At 39.7% G+C, this 19,144-nt stretch overlaps 2 protein-coding genes across 5 annotated transcripts in view; one reads left to right on the forward strand and one right to left on the reverse strand.

The window, feature by feature from the left end:
- npnta (nephronectin a) overlaps nucleotides 1–19,144 on the forward strand; it is a 491,735-nt gene that overhangs the window by 471,000 nt on the left and 1,591 nt on the right. For all 4 annotated transcript variants that reach the window (XM_084078173.1, XM_084078174.1, XM_084078175.1 and 1 more), the window contains 3 exons: nucleotides 2,816–2,905; nucleotides 14,200–14,298; nucleotides 18,862–19,121. In XM_084078173.1, the coding sequence (XP_083934299.1) occupies nucleotides 2,816–2,905; nucleotides 14,200–14,298; nucleotides 18,862–19,121 (449 nt within the window). The remainder of the gene's footprint in view (nucleotides 1–2,815; nucleotides 2,906–14,199; nucleotides 14,299–18,861; nucleotides 19,122–19,144) is intronic.
- Nucleotides 1–19,144, reverse strand: part of dkk2 (dickkopf WNT signaling pathway inhibitor 2) — a 413,162-nt gene that overhangs the window by 182,289 nt on the left and 211,729 nt on the right. The gene's annotated exons all lie outside the window — the stretch shown is intronic.

Here is a 19,144-nt window from a genome sequence, read left to right on the forward strand (position 1 = left end):
GACGTTCTGTCGTTCTTGACCACGAAAGTAGTAGGAACATGGAGCAAAGGCTCGCAGCTGCTTTTAAGCTCGTCTACTGAGGTGATTGTGACGTGAGATTGGCTGGCTGATAATGGACGGCAGGTGTAGGTGATAAGGTGATGACGAGCGGGGAGTTGCCGTGTTAAGCAGAGGGAGGTCTCCACTCCTGAACTTGCGTTGTTATATACAACTGCATAAGTATGTAGTTGTAAGCCTGCCTTTAAATGTCCATTGCCGCATCGACAATACATGGGGCGCTTAAAGTTAAATATCTCCATAACTACAAATGATTTAAAAAAAAAGTTTCTCAAGCATGCATGTCCACAGTATGGTGGAATTTTTGAACTGTGAATGGAGTTTCTAGGTGAAAGTGTTTTTTAAGGTCCCAAAACCCTCCATCCGCCTCCATTCTAAATCTATGAACTTTTAAAGGAGTACAATTCTAAAACTATGCAACATTTCAAAGATTCCTTTTCAGGCAAACATGTCCACAGTAAGATGAACATTTTAAAGTATGAATGAGGTTACTAGGCGTAAGTATGTAGTTGTAAGCCTGCCTTTAAATGTCCATTGCCGCATCGACAATACATTATTAAACATTTCAAAGATTCCTTTCCAGGCAAACATGTCCACAGTAAGATGAACATTTTAAAGTATGAATGGGGTTACTAGCAGTAAGTATATAGGATTAGTAGCCCGTACTCGTTTCCCTTTAAATGTCTATTGCCATTGGGGCGGCCATAGCTGAATGGTTAGTGAGCCCGCCTAGTGAGCCAGAGGCCCTGGTTGCCCCAGGTTCGATTCCAGGCCAGGTCAGCATATGTGTCCATGAAATGAAATTTGTCCCTGAGCAAGACTCTTAAAGGAGACATCCGGGCATTTTCAGTGTTATCTTTAACGTGTTGCTTAGCACTCACCAACATCGAAAGGGTCGCTGCGTTAATCTCATTGAGTCCGTGTCGTCCCGTCTAACGACCCCTTCCGTCGGCATAATGGAGGCGCGACGATAGCCCAAATTCGCCTATTTTAACAAATGCAAAGTCTGTTTTTTTTCTCCTAGTAGTCATTGTGGAGTCTCATGATACCATAACAGGCGCTGAAACTTCCGCTCCACAATGACTACTAGGAGAAAAAAAACAGACTTTGCATTTGTTAAAATAGGCGAATTTGGGCTATCGTCGCGCCTCCATTATGCCGACGGAGGGGGTCGTTAGACGGGACGACACGGACTCAATGAGATTAACGCAGCGACCCTTTCGATGTTGGTGAGTGCTAAGCAACACGTTAAAGATAACACTGAAAATGCCCGGATGTCTCCTTTAACCCCTAATTGCTCACAGGTTCTCATTGGAAACAAGACTGCAAGGACTTTCATGAACGACCTGTTAAAAGGAATTATCCTTATGCCGCTTTGACAATGCATGGGCGCTTAAAGTTAAATATCTCCCAAACTACAAAAGATTTCAAGGAAAAATTCTCAAGCATTTTAAAGTATGAATGGGGTTACTAGCAGTAAGTACTGTATCTGTGCAGACATATTCTAGTCTGTCCCTCCCTATGTGATCCATTGAGAGAGTCTGTTCACGTGGCCTTGGTGAGTGTCGCAGGCAGGCCACCATACAACAGTACATGTTTTATGGAGTACATAATAGCCTGTCGATGTAAACGGGGACTGGTGATGTACAATACTGCTCTATAAATTTAAGACAGGGCTTTTCAAGGTTTAGTACAGTGGCAGAGACTCAAATTATGACCAGAATGGCTGTTTTATGCCCATACAAGGCAAACAGTCATAGGTTACCCCTCCTGCTGCCCATTGTCACTAAACGTTTAAATGTCAGGGAGTTTCATCAAATGGATTTTATCATACGGCTGACATTTGGATGGGAAATGTAAAAGGAGAGGAGTCATTTCAAACAAGTGGAATTGCAAGTTTGAAGTTATTTGTAATTTGGACATTGTGGTATTATCTCTGGACTGTGAAATTGTGGGCAAGAATGAAACTTGGAGAGGTTGTTCTGTTGTCTCTGTGTTCTGTGCAGTGGTGGAAAGTAACTAAGTGTAAAGTTAGTGCATTTACCTGAGTACTGTACTTAAGTACAGGTTTGAGGTACTTTTACTTTACTTGAGTATTTCCAATTTTCTGTACTTTTACTTCTACTCCACTACATCTCAGAGGCAAATATTGTACTTTTAGTCCGTCCACAATTATTTGAAAACTTTAGTTACTAGTTACTTTGTAGATTTTGATTATTATTACATAACATACATTTCGGCCATTTGAAAATAGCCGATCTACAAGCTCAGAATGTGAGCTTGTGGATCTGCTATTTTCAAAAGATTTTTACACATTTTGTACATGTGAAAACTTGTGAAATGGAACATTCTGCATAATGAGTACTTTTACTTTTGTACTTTAAGTATGTTTTGATACCAATATACTTTTGTACTTTTACTCAAGTACATTTTCTAGTCTGGACTTTTACTTGTAACAGATAGAGTACTTCTACATTGCAGTATTGACACTTTTACTTACTGGTAAAAGTAGGTAGGCCTACAGTACTGGTTATGTGTGTTCTGCACACACATTTCGTACAGTGAGTGCAACTCAATGCACTCCACAGAAAGGAAAGAAATAAGCAGTGAGTCAAAGCATATTATCTCCTGTCCTTGGTGCAGATGTGACTTTTTAAAACACAATAAATAGTTAGTTCTGTTTGCTTTTATAAGGCAGCGTTACCTCATTCTTCCTATAATCCTCTCTGACCTCAACCCCTCCTTTCTCTCTCTTCAGTCCCTCGGAACCACGGCCAGAACACCGTCCTGGGGATTGACTTTGATATTGAACTGGGCAACACAGCTGAAGAATCAAAGGACGACCCAGGTAAGCTGCAGCACAATGTATCTGTTGAGTTTTTGATTAAAGTTTGTGATGAGAGATCTTCACCTTCTACTCTCCTCAATATGATTTTTTTTCCTGCCCCATTTCAGTCCACAGATTTCTAATCCTTTTCTCCCAAAGCAGGAATGTTCACTCTTATCTGATCTTCTACTAGTAATATTGCCTGTGTGTGCACTATGCTTTAGCTTATACGACTGTCAGTGGTGGAAAGTAACTGAGTACATTTACTTAAGTACTGTACTTAAGTACAATTTTGAGGTAGTTGTACTTTACTTCAGCCCTATACATTTCGGCCATTCGAAAATAGCCGATCTACAAGCTCACAATGCGGCGCGACGCATTGTGAGCTTGTAGATCTGCTATTTTCAAAGCATTTTTATACATTTTATATATTTGAAAACATGATAAATGGGACATTCTGCACAATGAGTACTTTCTACTTTTGATACTTTAAAGGTGTAGTGAAATGAAAAATATGTTTTTCACACTTTTAGAGCATATCCGTGGTCATCATATGGGCACACCTAACAATAGATGCCCCAAAAAATGAAAAAAAACAATTTTTGTGTATTTTTATATCTAAAGCCCCTAAAAAGCCAATCTTAATTACTTCCTGTAAACGAAAACGTGCTGCGTGATGACATCAGACAGCCTTCATGAATATAAAACAATCTTGATTACGTGCACCTGTTTGATTCCCATAGCTGCACGTTCTTCAAACACAGCTGATTTTAATTACAGAGATACTCCGTTTTGAATCTCATTGAAGATGAGTGTATTACTCATTTTAAACTTCATCTGCACACTAAAATATGTATCTGAAAACATTATAGGTTAGAACTAAGCCAGGTAGTAGCAAACGCGCTTCACTGGCCGTCTCTCTCTCACTTGTAAACAAACACTAGCCGTGTTGCCCACGGCTGAAGTGATTGAGATCCAACGTCCCATAGCCTGAAGGGATGGGACCTTCTGATTGGTTTAGAGTCGTTGAGCCGGCGTTTCAGGCTGAACCTTCAAAATAAAATGACCGAAAATGTCACTTCAGTGCGTCTTTAAGTACATTTTGATACTAATGCTTTTGTACTTTTACTCTAGTAAAATTGTAATTCCAGACTTTTACTTGTAGCACAGAGTACTTCTACATTGCAGTATTGATACTTTTACTTAAAGGTAGGGTAAGTGATATTTTTTGGTAATAGTTAAGTTAAAGTACTATATTCTGATAGTAATTATTGTTACAGAGCGTTTGTTCGGTCACAAGGGTCTCTCCAGCTCTTTAGTAAACAGAATATAGCACATTTTCAGGTAGGTGACAACATTTAAGTCAATCACAAGAGAGCACTGAAAATGCATTGTCTGTTTAATAAAGAGCTGGAGAGACATAGACTCATTTTACTGAACAAACACTTTATAGCAATGAGTATTATCAGAATATTAACACTTATTTTAACCAAAGTAAATCACTCACCCTACCTTTAAGTAAAACAATGGAGTACTTTTTCCACCACTGACGACTGTTTTTCATTTGATTCGGGTTTTTTTTATGTTGTTGCACTACATGTATGTTGGACTGGAGAAGAGCATCATCTAATGCCTAATATTTCAATGTACAAGCCAGCCAATTTTGCTCAAAACGAATTGTTCAATCACATCAATGTGCTACATTTCTTATTAGACTATGCATCTCTCTATTGCTGTTTGCTTGACTTTTGTGCCTCACCATCTCCATGTTCCATTCCAAAGAAACATACATCACATTCTCATCCTCCCCACAGTATGGGCTCAATATCACATTCTCCTTCTTCTCTCCAGTAATGTAATACAGTCCAGCAGGGTGTTTCAGCACAACCTTGCACCACAAATCGACGGCTGTTTTTACACTCCCTCCAAGCATTTTTATTCAGGGAACGCATCTGTGTAATTTTAAGATGTCTTTGGCTATTCAAAAATAGCAGATCTACAAGCTCATAGCACAGCACCGAGTGCTACGCTATGAGCTTGTAGATCTGCTATTTTAGAAAAATCGTGACATTTTTGAAAAATCTTTGAATATAATTTTTTTACTCCAACATTTTTAACTCCAATCTTTGCTTCTGGGTTTCCCTGGAACAAAATATTGAAAACATACATATATTCCAAGATTAGCAAAAAGTTTAACGATTTTTCAAAAATAGCAGATCTACAAGCTCATAGTGCGGCACTCGGTGCCGCGCTATGAGCTTGTATATCTGCTATTTTTTAATAGCCAAAGAAATCTGAAAATGACACATGCGTCCCGGTCGTAATTTGGTTAATGCGAGAATTTCAAAACACTTAAGTCAAAGATTATCCCCATAACAGCCCCCGGCTCTGAGAGTGTTAAATTGGACAGACACATTTTTTCACTCTCAGAAATGTACACAGTGCAATGACAAATATCCCAACAATAACTAATGAGTCACTCCGGATTTTGCAGTGTACCTGCTTACAGATGACAGGGCTCAGATATCAAATAGTGACAGATGAGTTGCTGAGGTGAACCTGACAAACAGTTGCCGCAGTCCTGCGGAAAGCAGCCGAAGGAAGGAAGGAGATGATAGTGACCAGGTGTGTTTTGATAGGCGTGCCATCGGCGTTGAGGCGCTGCCAGATGACATCTGGCTGATTCCATTTTAAAACGATGGCCCACAGCCCAGAGTGCTCTGTCAAAGACTTTTTCACACTTTTCACTTTAAGATGATTGCTAGAGTGACTGCTTGGATGATTAATTGATTCATTTGGAAGTAGATTACTGTGCCGATCGTGAGTTGCATAGCCATCGGGACATTCAGTATGATAACCACGACATCAACAAACAAAGTCTGTCTGTGGGTTATATAAATATTGAAAAAAATGTAAAGTATTAACAAGTGCTTTTGACTAAATAATTTATAAATACATTGGATCCATTGGAACCCAGCTTCTTTTCCATTTTCTGAAAAGTAACATTTTGTTTTTTGTACAGACATACAAGTTTTCCATCTGACAGCGAATCAGAGACAATAAGGAAGAGCAATGTCTAGTTTGTACCAGGAAACAGACAGCTGCAGTATGTGTAGACCTTTGCGATTTACTGATGCCAGTGATACACAATTGAAATTGCCTAATGATTTGGCTTTGTGCTTATTTTGGCTCATACTGTAGTGTGTCATTGGCTATGAGGTATCATGAGAGGCGGTATTTTCATTGGCTTAGAAAATGAACTGTGAAGTGTTTTGCACAAACCGATTTCAGGAGCACAATGATGGATGCTATTCTCATATCCATAACCAATCTGTACAGAGATTATGCGTATAGAAGAAGCACTTGTTTTTTTGCTCATGTCCCCCAACTATTATCAAACTGTCATCAAGGCAGTGCTGCCAGGAATGAAATAATTATTCGTACTAGATTATTATTCACTGTCATCACTGGATTGTACTTTGCTGTGGTTTGTGGCATTTATGCAAACTGTGGCTGGAGGGGGATAATTGCACACATTCATACAGACGCTTGCACACGCGCACACACACACACACACACGCACACGCACACACACACACACACACACACACACACACACACACACACACACACACACACACACACACACACACACACACACACACACACACAGTACAGCAACAAAAACTGACAGAGATTTATTTGTATTATGTATCAGTACATCATCCCATTGATCTATTACTATGTCAGAAGTTATAAACATCAGTCATTTAACTGATTCCCCTTGCTGAAAGGCACTTTGGCATGCCAGATAGCTGCAGAGGTGATTGAACTAGGAATGCTTCTATAATGGGATAGTCAACCCAGATTTGTACTCAACAGAGAAAACATGCTCTTTGAGCAATAGGTATTTTTTTCAATGCGGTATGTTTGAGCCAACATGCTATTGTGGAACCAATTTTCAAGCGGTTTGGTTTGTTATAAATGCATCTATGGATGAACTATGTGTTGGCTCAGCTCACTGGAAAGGCTCTGCTACACTAAATTGGACAGAGCCTTAATTAGTCTTGTGTAGCCGGACCATCAGAGATCTCCGATACCTCTGGGGAAATCTAAATTCAATGAATGGGCTTGGACACCGGAGAAAACCACCAGGCTGTTCGAGGACAATGCCTTATTTATTATCTAACTATGTATGTCAATATGGCTGCCGTGAAAAAGGTAAATTGTGAATTCCTCTAAATGTGCATTTTACGTTTTTACATTTTTGGCCTTTAGTTTATCTGCTTATCTGGAGTGACTGAAAAATAGGAACAAGCTAAGAATAAGCTTCCAAAGTCACCAACGTTAAAAGCAAACATTACTACCAAGTGCAGGGCTCTGAGCCATTGGACCAGACAATATTCTTGTCAACTTTGCATGATTATGCAAGACAGTGAAATTATCAGGACACTATAAAGGGGGTTGGAAGGACTTTATCACGTTGTGTCAACATGCATCGTAAATGCCTTTTCATGTTCAGTAAGGGGGAGCTTCAAAAGCTCTCTTGTTCCCAGCAGAGTACCAGGCCCCCAGCAAGGCCATGCTGTGTGACGGCATCACCTGGAAATAGCAGGGCTGTCACGTTAAGGACATTTTACTTGACGATGAATTGTCACACAAGTAATTGCAATTCCGATTTAATTGTGTTTTTGGCATTGAACTTTGGAACAAATGAAATTTCTGTTTGGCTTAATTTTAGGCTTCGTAATGAAGAAATGACTGAAATTTATACTTTCAAAATGTATGAACATCTGAGGGAAAAGTGTGTCTTATTTTCCAATCATTGTCTTTCTTCACACTCAAACATTTATACAGTCTGTACCTTGTGCCTTTTACTTCCGTTACTTTTCAGGAAATGGAAGGAAAAAAAGACTGTGTTCCAATGCACCTAATGTAGTTATTTAGTCACAAGCTCTTGTTTTTTGTTTTGTTTTATAAATTGGTTAAATGTTTATAATATATCCCTATTTTGTAGCTTGTCATTACAGGTGAAATATTTTAAAGATTTTCTAAATCTTTAGTTTTTTCAGAAATAGCTCAAATACTGTAGATAATCTATAAACTTACAAAGTGCTTCATCGCGACACATTGTGAGCTTGTAGATCAGCTATTGTTGCTGCTTTTGCACGATACAAAGTTAAATCTGGTCATCACATCAAATTGGCTGGCTGGCCGGTGGACCATGGCCACATCACTATGACTCAGACATAACCATAAACAAACCTGATACGCCCATATATAGGCATATATTGAGATCCGGTTGTCCAGAGCCACCGATCCGACCGCTATGCACATATATGGCCATGCGCATACATGTCGGTCTGTCCCAGTCGTTCGGATATAAGGTTGTTCAGAATTGCCGATCCGACCGATATGATGGGCATATACTGATAACATCAGGGATCTCCATATATGGGCATACAAGGGACAAGGACTGACAGATACAGAGATCTCCATATATGGGCATAAAAGGTACACAGACAGACATAGACGCCGATACCATGGGGGCGTCGGGGCCTTAGCCCCCACCCGCAATTGATCAGCCCCCTCATCAATGTCAAATGTCGGGCTCAAATTCATTACCATTACCATTATTATAGCACGGCACAGCTCTGAAAGTGCAAATGTGTGCCCGCGAGAGAGCCGCAACTCGCTGTTAACACCTAGAACAATAGCCCAGACAGAGTGCTAAAGGTTCAGCGGGTTATTATTTTCCACCACGGAGTACTGTACTCCTGCGGGTGTCAGGCTCTCTCCCCCTAGAACGCTGGTCGCGAGGCGTGCACACCCATGTGCACTCTGTGAAGGCACTCTGTGAAGGCACTCTGTGGCGGCACAGAGTGAAGGCACAGTCAACGAGAGAGAGGGAGCAAGATGGTTCCTCCACAATTAAAATAGACAAAAAGATATTAACCCCCACTGGCGGGGCCAGTGGAGGTCAAGTTCAGCCCCCATGGCCACGCACAAAAACCGGCGCCCCTGCAGACAGACGTGTACAACTGGTACTTTGACAAGGCCCCTGACACTATGACTCAGCGAACCTCTAGTTAATATTAAAAAAAGAGGTAGCACTTTACAATAATGACCCGTTATAAAGCATTTACAAACGTTTATAAGTAGTTTGTAGACTATTAACAAATCATTAACAACCTGTTTGTTGACATTCGTAAATGATTACTAAAACCTTTATAACTACAGTTACAAATCATTTGTAAAGTATTAGTAAGTAGTGAACTATTCATGAATAAGCCATTTATATACATCTGTAAAATATTATTAAATCATTTGTAACGACCCATTCTAAAGCATTTATAAACGTTTATAAGCAGTTTGTAGACTATTAACAAATCATTAACAACCTGTTTATTGACATTCGTAAATGATTACTAAAACCTTTATAACTACGGTTACAAATCATCTATAAAGGTATTAGTAACTATTCATGAATAAGCCATGTATAATACATCTGTAAATGATTATTAAATCATTTGTAACTGATGTTACATAATATATACAAGCTATTGGTAGCTTGTTCATGTTTAACATATGCTTTGTTAAACATTCCTAAAGTATCTATAAATCCTTATTACATGTTATTATGTGCCCTATAGTAAAGTGAAGACCGTTCATCATTTACAACTGTCTGTTAATGTGTTTGTTCATGTTTAACATGCTTTGTAAAACATTCCTAAAATATCTATAAATCCTTTGTACATGTTATTATGTGCCCTACAGTAAAGTGAAGACAGTTCATCATTTATGACTGTCTGTTAATGTGGACTTTCTCTTTACCTGTTGCAAACTACCTGGCTTTCATGAATGCAGACACCAAACAATTACTAGAATTATCATTCATGTTAAGCAAATGATGCGTAAGACATTCGTAAAGAGTATGTAAACCATTTGTGGTGTTAGGGACCAAAAAAGTCACTACAAAGTACTATCAATCAACTCTAAATTGCCTGAAACGTACTCCTAACAGGTTTTTGGGGGGACGATTTTGGCCTCCACACTTAGTGATTATTTCGGATTTAACTTTCGTTTCGGTGGTGACCAACTTTCGTTTCGGTAGTTTGATTACAAAATGTAAGTTGTGTAAAAAATAATCTGACTATACTAAGTTGTTATTTGTTTGTTTAAGTCAGGCTATACTCTACTCAGAGTCATAAGTTTACAAAATGTACTACAGTACAGTGAACGTCTGTGCGGTTTGTCTTCATCACTGAAAATAACGTACATGTAAACTGATGTCATGTGCAGTTGGGGTGAAGAAACACAACCATTTCACTCCTAATAATACCTATTTGATTTGACATCCTGACTTGCTGCTGTAGCTGAGGCTTGAACCTGTTACCTGCGGCTCACTAGTCAGTGACTCTATCCATTCACCTACAGCTGTTTCCTTGGAATCTGTGGTTCTGAAACGTTTTGTTGTCAACCCCCCAAATTGACATGTATTTGGGCAGTGGACCCCAATGTGAAAAGATGTAGTGTCAGGGCCCCCCATGAAAAAGATTTATATTTATGCTGTAACACATTTTTTTAAAGTTATTTGTCTTGTTTGTTGTTCAAGTCAAAGCACCAGGAAGGCTGTACTTGTCAGCCATCTGTTAGCTCAATGGGTTGAGACGCAGTATTCATGATCCAGAGGCCATGAGTTCAAATCCCATTGATGTATTTCCTATGATTCTTTCCTTTGCAGACTGGCTTCAAGAAGATCAACTGAAAACTACCAGGAAGGCTATATTTGTCATCCAACTGTTAGCTCAATGGGTTGAGACGCAGTATACATGATCCAGAGGCCATGAGTTCAAATCCCATTGATGTCTTTCCTATGATTCTTTCCTTTGCAGACTGGCTTCCAGAAGATCAACTGAAAACTACCAGGAAGGCTGTACTTGTCAGCCATCTGTTAGCTCAATGGGTTGAGACGCAGTATTCATGATCCAGAGGCCATGAGTTCAAATCCCATTGATGTCTTTCCTATGATTCTTTCCTTTGCAGACTGGCTTCCAGAAGATCAACTGAAAAGTACCAGGAAGGCTGTACTTGTCAGCCATCTGTTAGCTCAATGGGTTGAGACGCAGTATACATGATCCAGAGGCCATGAGTTCAAATCCCACTGGTGTCTTTACTGTGATGCTTTCCTTTGCAGACTAACTTCTAGAAAAACAAGTTAAAACCACCAGGAAACCTGTAACTCTCAGCCAACAGCTTAGCTCAACTGGTAGAGCGTCTGTCCAATAACATGACTTGACTTGAGTGGGTTCGATTCCCACTCGAGTCAAGTGTCCCCGGTAACTTGAGGCAACGGATAAATTGACTGATATCCTTAGTGATGCTTCCCTTTGCAGACTAACTTCTAGAAAAACAAGTTAAAACCACCAGGAAACCTGTAACTCTCAGCCAACAGCTTAGCTCAACTGGTAGAGCGTCTGTCCAATAACATGACTTGACTTGACTTGAGTGGGTTCGATTCCCACTCGAGGCAAGTGTCGCCGGTAACTTGGGGCAATGGTTACCGGGGACACTTGACTCGAGTGGGAATCGAACCCACTCAAGTCAAGTCAAGTCAAGTCATGTTATTGGACAGACGCTCTACCAGTTAAGCTATGCTGTTGGCTGAGAGTTACAGGTTTCAACTTGTTTTTCTAGAAGTTAGTCTGCAAAGGGAAGCATCACTAAGGATATCAGTCAATTTATCCGTTGCCCCAAGTTACCGGGGACACTTGACTCGAGTGGGAATCGAACCCACTCAATTCAAGTCATGTTATTGGACAGACGCTCTACCAGTTGAGCTATGCTGTTGGCTGAGAGTTACAGGTTTTCTGGTGGTTTTAACTTGTTTTTCTAGAAGTTAGTCTGCAAAGGGAAGCATCACAGTAAAGACACCAGCGGGATTTGAACTCATGGCCTCTGGATCATGTATACTGCGTCTCAACCCATTGAGTTAACAGATGGCTGACAAGTACAGCCTTCCTGGTAGTTTTCAGTTGATCTTCTGAAAGCCAGTCTGCAAAGGAAAGAATCATAGGAAAGACATCAATGGGATTTGAACTCATGGCCTCTCGATCATGAATACTGCGTCTCAACCCATTGAGCTAACAGATGGCTGACAAGTACAGCCTTCCTGGTAGTTTTCAGTTGATCTTCTGGAAGCCAGTCTGCAAAGGAAAGAATCATAGGAAAGACATTGATGGGATTTGAACTCATGGCCTCTGGATCATGAATACTGCGTCTCAACCCATTGAGCTAACAGATGGCTGACAAGTACAGCCTTCCTGGTAGTTGTCAGTTGATCTTCTGGAAGCCAGTCTGCAAAGGAAAGAATCATAGGAAAGACATCAATGGGATTTGAACTCATGGCCTCTGGATCATGTATACTGCGTCTCAACCCATTGAGCTAACAGTTGGATGACAAATATAGCCTTCCTGGTAGTTTTCAGTTGATCTTCTGGAAGCCAGTCTGCAAAGGAAAGAATCATAGGAAATACATCAATGGGATTTGAACTCATGGCCTCTGGATCATGAATACTGCGTCTCAACCCATTGAGCTAACAGATGGCTGACAAGTACAGCCTTCCTGGTGCTTTGACTTGAACAACAAACAAGACAAATAACTTTAAAAAAAAATGTGTTACAGCATAAATATAAATCTTTTTCATGGGGGGCCCTGACACTACATCTTTTCACATTGGGGTCCACTGCCCAAATACATGTCAATTTGAGGGGTTGACAACAAAACGTTTCAGAACCGCATATTCCAAGGAAACAGCTGTAGGTGAATGGATAGAGTCACTGACTAGTGAGCCGCAGGTAACAGGTTCAAGCCTCAGCTACAGCAGCAAGTCAGGATGTCAAATCAAATAGGTATTATTAGGAGTGAAATGGTTGTGTTTCTTCACCCCAACTGCACATGACATCAGTTTACATGTACGTTATTTTCAGTGATGAAGACAAACCGCACAGACGTTCACTGTACTTTAGTACATTTTGTAAACTTATGACTCTGAGTAGAGTATAGCCTGACTTAAACAAACAAATAACAACTTAGTATAGTCAGATTATTTTTTACACAACTTACATTTTGTAATCAAACTACCGAAACGAAAGTTGGTCACCACCGAAACGAAAGTTAAATCCGAAATAATCACTAAGTGTGGAGGCCAAAATCGTCCCCCCAAAAACCTGTTAGGAGTACGTTTCAGGCAATTTAGAGTTGATTGGTAGTACTTTGTTGTGACTTTTTTGGTCCCTAACACCACAAATGGTTTACATACTCTTTACGAATGTCTTACGCATCATTTGCTTAACATGAATGATAATTCTAGTAATTGTTTGGTGTCTGCATTCATGAAAGCCAGGTAGTTTGCAACAGGTAAGGAGAAAGTCCACATTAACAGACAGTCATAAATGATGAACTGTCTTCACTTTACTGTAGGGCACATAATAACATGTACAAAGGATTTATAGATATTTTAGGAATGTTTTACAAAGCATGTTAAACATGAACAAACACATTAACAGACAGTTGTAAATGATGAACTGTCTTCACTTTACTATAGGGCACATAATAACATGTACTAAGGATTTATAGATACTTTAGGAATGTTTAACAAAGCATATGTTAAACATGAACAAGCTACCAATAGCTTGTATATATTATGTAACATCAGTTACAAATGATTTAATAATCATTTACAGATGTATTATACATGGCTTATTCATGAATAGTTACTAATACCTTTATAGATGATTTGTAACCGTAGTTATAAAGGTTTTAGTAATCATTTACGAATGTCAATAAACAGGTTGTTAATGATTTGTTAATAGTCTACAAACTGCTTATAAACGTTTATAAATGCTTTAGAATGGGTCGTTACAAATGATTTAATAATCTTTTACAGATGTATATAAATGGCTTATTCATGAATAGTTCACTACTTACTAATACTTTACAAATGATTTGTAACTGTAGTTATAAAGGTTTTAGTAATCATTTACGAATGTCAACAAACAGGTTGTTAATGATTTGTTAATAGTTTACAAACTACTTATAAACGTTTATAAATGCTTTTTAACGGGTCATTATTGTAAAGTGCTAACAAAAAAGAAATATAGAGATACCAAGTTTCTGCCCGCAATGCCTTGAATGCCTCAGAGTATATTGAATGCATAATTCATCTTCTTTCTCCACCTACATTTGACATGCTTTTTCTTATTTTCAGACCCAAAAATATATATAAAAACTGTTTGTTTTTCACTGTGTACAGAGGCTGGGTATTTGAGCTGCTCATTTGACCATGGTCTTTGTGGCTGGATCAGGGACAAAGATGGTGACCTGCACTGGGAGACAACTGCAGACCCATCAGGTAATTGACATCAATTCACCCACAGAGCCAGACTAATGTATCCTTTTGGCTAATATATTGACTATTGTATTGTTGTACTTTTTTGTTCCGACTTCTTTTTTTTTTTTTTTTTTTAAATAGCAGATCTACAAGCTCACAACACGGTCACATCACAATGCGATGAGTTGTTAGCTTGTAGATCAAATTGATTACAAGATTCTGCACTCTCTTTTTGAAATACGAAATTGCTCAAAACATCAATAATCGGTGGTCTGAATCGGCGTTGGATCCAAAAATCGGGCATTGGTCAGCCTCTATATATTATTTTGTTATTTACTGTGCCATGCTTATCCAGAGGTCTTACAATGTGCATATAGACAGTTTAGGGGTTACAGCATTTTGCTCAAGGACATAAAACACTGGCTGCAGATTATCGCAGGAATTGACCCTGCGGCTATCTGAGAACAGGAGTCCACAGTGTTCACTCCCTGTGTGTCTGTTGTTTTTGACTTGTTTGTAGTGATTTCTCAGTCTTCTCTACGGAATTTTAGCACAAACACACACTGCAAACGCAAACATGCACGTGTACCCACACACACACGCGCACACACGCACGCATGCGCGCCGCACGCGCACGCACGCACACACACACACACACACACACACACACACGCACACGCACGCGCACGCACCATAATCTGTAAAGAAAGACACATTCATTATTCTGCCTTTGCTCCACTCAATTACGGGTCAAGATGAAAATGTGCGCTTACACAGCCTTTCCTCTCCTTCGAGATGAGTGCTTTTGCTCTAGAAACTCATGCAGATGAGCATCCATCTGTGACACCTGTGGCTTACTTTAATGGGAGCAAGACACTGACTGTTTTACATGGAGCCCTGATGAGAAAATGTGATGAATTCTGTCCCCATGAGGACTAGATGACAGCCCTATAATATATAAAAGAACAAGAAGGCACTCAGTAGTAGAGCACAGACCTCTGGCAAAGCAGCATCATGTATTCTGAAATTTCTGTATAATCTTACAGACACAAATGTACAAAAATGTCATGTTTGTAGCCAAATCTCTTAAAGTACCGGCTGGATTTCCATCCTAAGAGTGTGACCCCTACTGATTTCAGTGACCCAGTGCCTTTTCCTCTAGCACACACATTGTACTCCTAAACAATATATCTTGAAAACTGTCTGGATTGCCATGAGGATTTCCACATAACCATTATAGAGACAAACTTACACAAAAGCAGCTCAACTGGTGAGGTAAATCACTTTGCAGGAGTAACATATTTCTTGCCGCATGAGATTTATCTAAGTAGAGAGCTCAAAGGCACAAACAAAATTAAATGCAGATAGGCATTTTTGCTATCCGTAATTCACATTCCATGCAGAAAAAGAAAAGGTGAAGAAAAAGAAAACAGGTGCTGTAGAATGTTATCATGTACTGATGAGGTCAGCAAATGTGCAGCTTACAGTACATACTCTAGCTAAATACTGTGCATATCATCATCATCATATCATGCAAGTAGGCTAACAGCCATAACTTTATTTGCATTATAAAATAGAAATGTAGATGTGCTTGAATTAAAAAATACTATGCATGTTTTGATATCACAAAATGGTAGTAGTAGTAGGAGAAGGAGTAGTAGTATTTGGCTGTATTTTGACATTTTATGTAGCCATATCGCAAAAGTACTGGCTTGTTTGCCTTGGAAATTTGCTATGCACCTTCATGATCCCCTACTGATGTTGGTGACCCAATGGCCTTTCCTCTAGTGCACACATTTTACTCCCAAACAAGATATCTTGGAAACAACTGTAAGGGTGAAACTTTCTGAGCACTTTCAGGCTTCCCAGGGGGTGTACTGTACAGATTTTGGTGACCCAGTGGCCTTTGCTCTAGTGCCACCTTTAGGCGAAAATGTCCAATTGCATAAATAATGCATAAATGCATAAATATCAAGTCAGGTTTAGTCTTCCTTATTTCATACTATCGTGCAGTAGCATTACAAGAGCAAACCTCACTCCGGCGGTCACGTAAAGTACAAATAAGGATAAATTAACAACACATCGAGTTGAAATTATCCTTGTTTAAGTGAAATAGGAGATGTTGCGTGCATAGGAGATGTAGCGCATACCATCACAGTGAATGTAGACAAGTGATGGATTATTGACAAAATGTGAGTGAAATTCAACATATTTATTTTTGTTGTGTCCGCCAGGAGGCCAGAGACTATGTTTTCGCCCCTGTCCCACTAGGCTAAGGAAGAAGTATCACCCTAGATTTGTCAAATCAGTCTCATGGTGGCGCTATGACAGGCTGATTCATGTTTTGTCCTATAACTCTTGAACTCTGATCTTCAAATCATACAATCAAAAATCCTTTTCCCATGGATTCCTTGGATCATTATGCAACTCTCCAAATAGGACACGCCCATTCTACCTCACAAGATTTTCCGCCATGTTGTTGTTTTTTTGCAAAACACACTTTTTGCTACTACTCCTACCCATTTTGTCCAAACGTCACCCAATTTTGTAGTCATGTGATCAAGATGTATCTGTCAGATTATTCATATTCCTTTCCCATTGACTATGATTGGTTTTCCAAGTTTGCGGGAGGCTGCTACATGTATTTATCTCATTGAGCTCTAGATATTCAATTGCAAGAAATTCTGTTATAGGGTCCTGGCTACATTTTTTTTGTGGTATTTAATTACAGTTCTTGTTCTTAATCAATAGGGATGGCAGCGAATCATGTTTTAATGTTTCAGACTGATAAGGGAACATGATAGAATTGGGGATGTGTTGAACTAAAATTAAAACATTTCAATTGACTCCCAAATCGTAGCTCACATGTTAAGTATACCTTATTGGCTATAATTGGCCTCCAGTTATGTACTGTAAGAGGGGCATATTTTACATAATGTTGCATCATCCTATCAACCCCATATTTCAATCACATGTTGAGGGGCATCTACTAACTACTGAAATGCGGAGAAAAAAGCAATTATATTTAGAACCACATGGGGGTGTTACAAATGTGACAAATGTCACTGTTTGTTGCAGGTTTTATTTCTTGCCAACAATCTTCATCAAATTAAGTACACATAATCTCAGGAGTCATGTTACAATGTGTCAAACAGCAAACATTCCATTTAGAAAGAGCTACCGCCCCGCCCCCGTCCATTGAGTTCAATGGACAGGTGGCGCCAACTTGGGAGGTTTTCAGCTATTACTTTCAATGGTGTGACGTCACATTCTCTTTCTAGATTATGTTTTCCTGTAATTGGCTTCTAAAATGAATGGCAGAGGCCTATTTCTTACAAACCAGCCTGTTTGTAAAGGAAATAGGTTGGGTTTCGACAGATGTCATAGACGACTGACGTCTATGAGGAATGACTTAGGCAAGGTTTCAGCTAGATCCAAATTCAATTGACTTCCATGAATTAAAATATTATTATAAAATAATATTCTGACAGAGCCACACAGTGGTCACATTACTTTGTCCAGCAAAGTATCCATAATAATCTTTTTCACAGATGGATAACACGCACGCACGCACACATGCACGCACGCACGCACGCACGCACGCACGCACACACACACACACACACACACACACACACACACACACACACACACACACACACACACACACACACACACACACACACACACACACACACACACACACACACACACACACACACACACACACAGAGAGCTAATTTGATTCCCATCTTCATTTAGAGCAAAATTCAGAGGCATACATCAGCTTTTAGCCTGAAGCAATATTACCATTACCATAATTATTACTGTTCCACTATAACCATCAAATACATTTATTAATAATGAATATCAAATTGCCCAAGGCATGCATTATTCATGTGAGTGAAATATGACAAGTTACTGTAGATTTGGAAGTGAAAAATGAAAGGTGGACACGCTATGACATAAATATTTCAATTCAAACTTGATTATGGACTCATAGTACAGAAAACAACACAGCGTACACAACCTATACAACCAGAAAACTGCCAGGCCAGGTAGCTTTTTGTGGGCCAGCAAAGTTGAACAAATTGCAACATGGTGGAAAACCTGTCAGGTGGAAATGGGCGGAGCTTATTTGGGGGGTTGCATGATAATCCAAGGAATCCAAGGGGAAAAGATGTTTTAATGTATGACCTACGGTTCAAGAGCTATAGGGCAAAACGTGAATCTGACTATTATAGCGCCACCATGAGGCCTATTTGAAAAACGGCAATCGGATGCTGCGTTTATGATATGCATTTTGTTCAAAATCAGCCACTCCTGCAAACTTTGGAAGCCAATCTTAGCCAATCGGGATGGAATATGAGAAATTTGATTCTCTTGATCACATGACCATAGAGATAATGTGTACCGATTTGCGTGAGGTTTGGCCAAAATCTGTAGGAGTAATATAAAAACATGTTTTGCAAACATTGGCTGCCTGATGGCGCAAATGTTAAAGATTTGAGACGAAAAAACAAAACAAAAACAGGATGGAATGTCCTTTCATTTGAACCTAGTGTTTTGTACTTTCCTCTACAGGTGGGCGGTATCTCACCATCCCTGAGGTGGGCAACAAGAGGAGCGGACGGGGGGCGAGGCTGGTCCTCCCACTGACCCCGCCCTGGAATGATGGCAACCTTTGTCTGTCGTTTCGCCACAAGATGGCGGGGCACCACGTGGGCATGCTGCAGGTGTTTGTGAAGAAGGGACAGCAGTACAGCCCAGCAGTCTGGGGCAGGACGGGGGGCAATGGTTGGCGGCATACCCAAATTACACTATGGGGCACAGGCCTGGAGAGTGTAAGTATTACAATAATATCATC

This window comes from Gymnoscopelus microlampas (genome assembly GCF_963454915.1).
Source record: "Gymnoscopelus microlampas genome assembly, chromosome: 2".
NCBI classification, from domain to species: domain Eukaryota; kingdom Metazoa; phylum Chordata; class Actinopteri; order Myctophiformes; family Myctophidae; genus Gymnoscopelus; species Gymnoscopelus microlampas.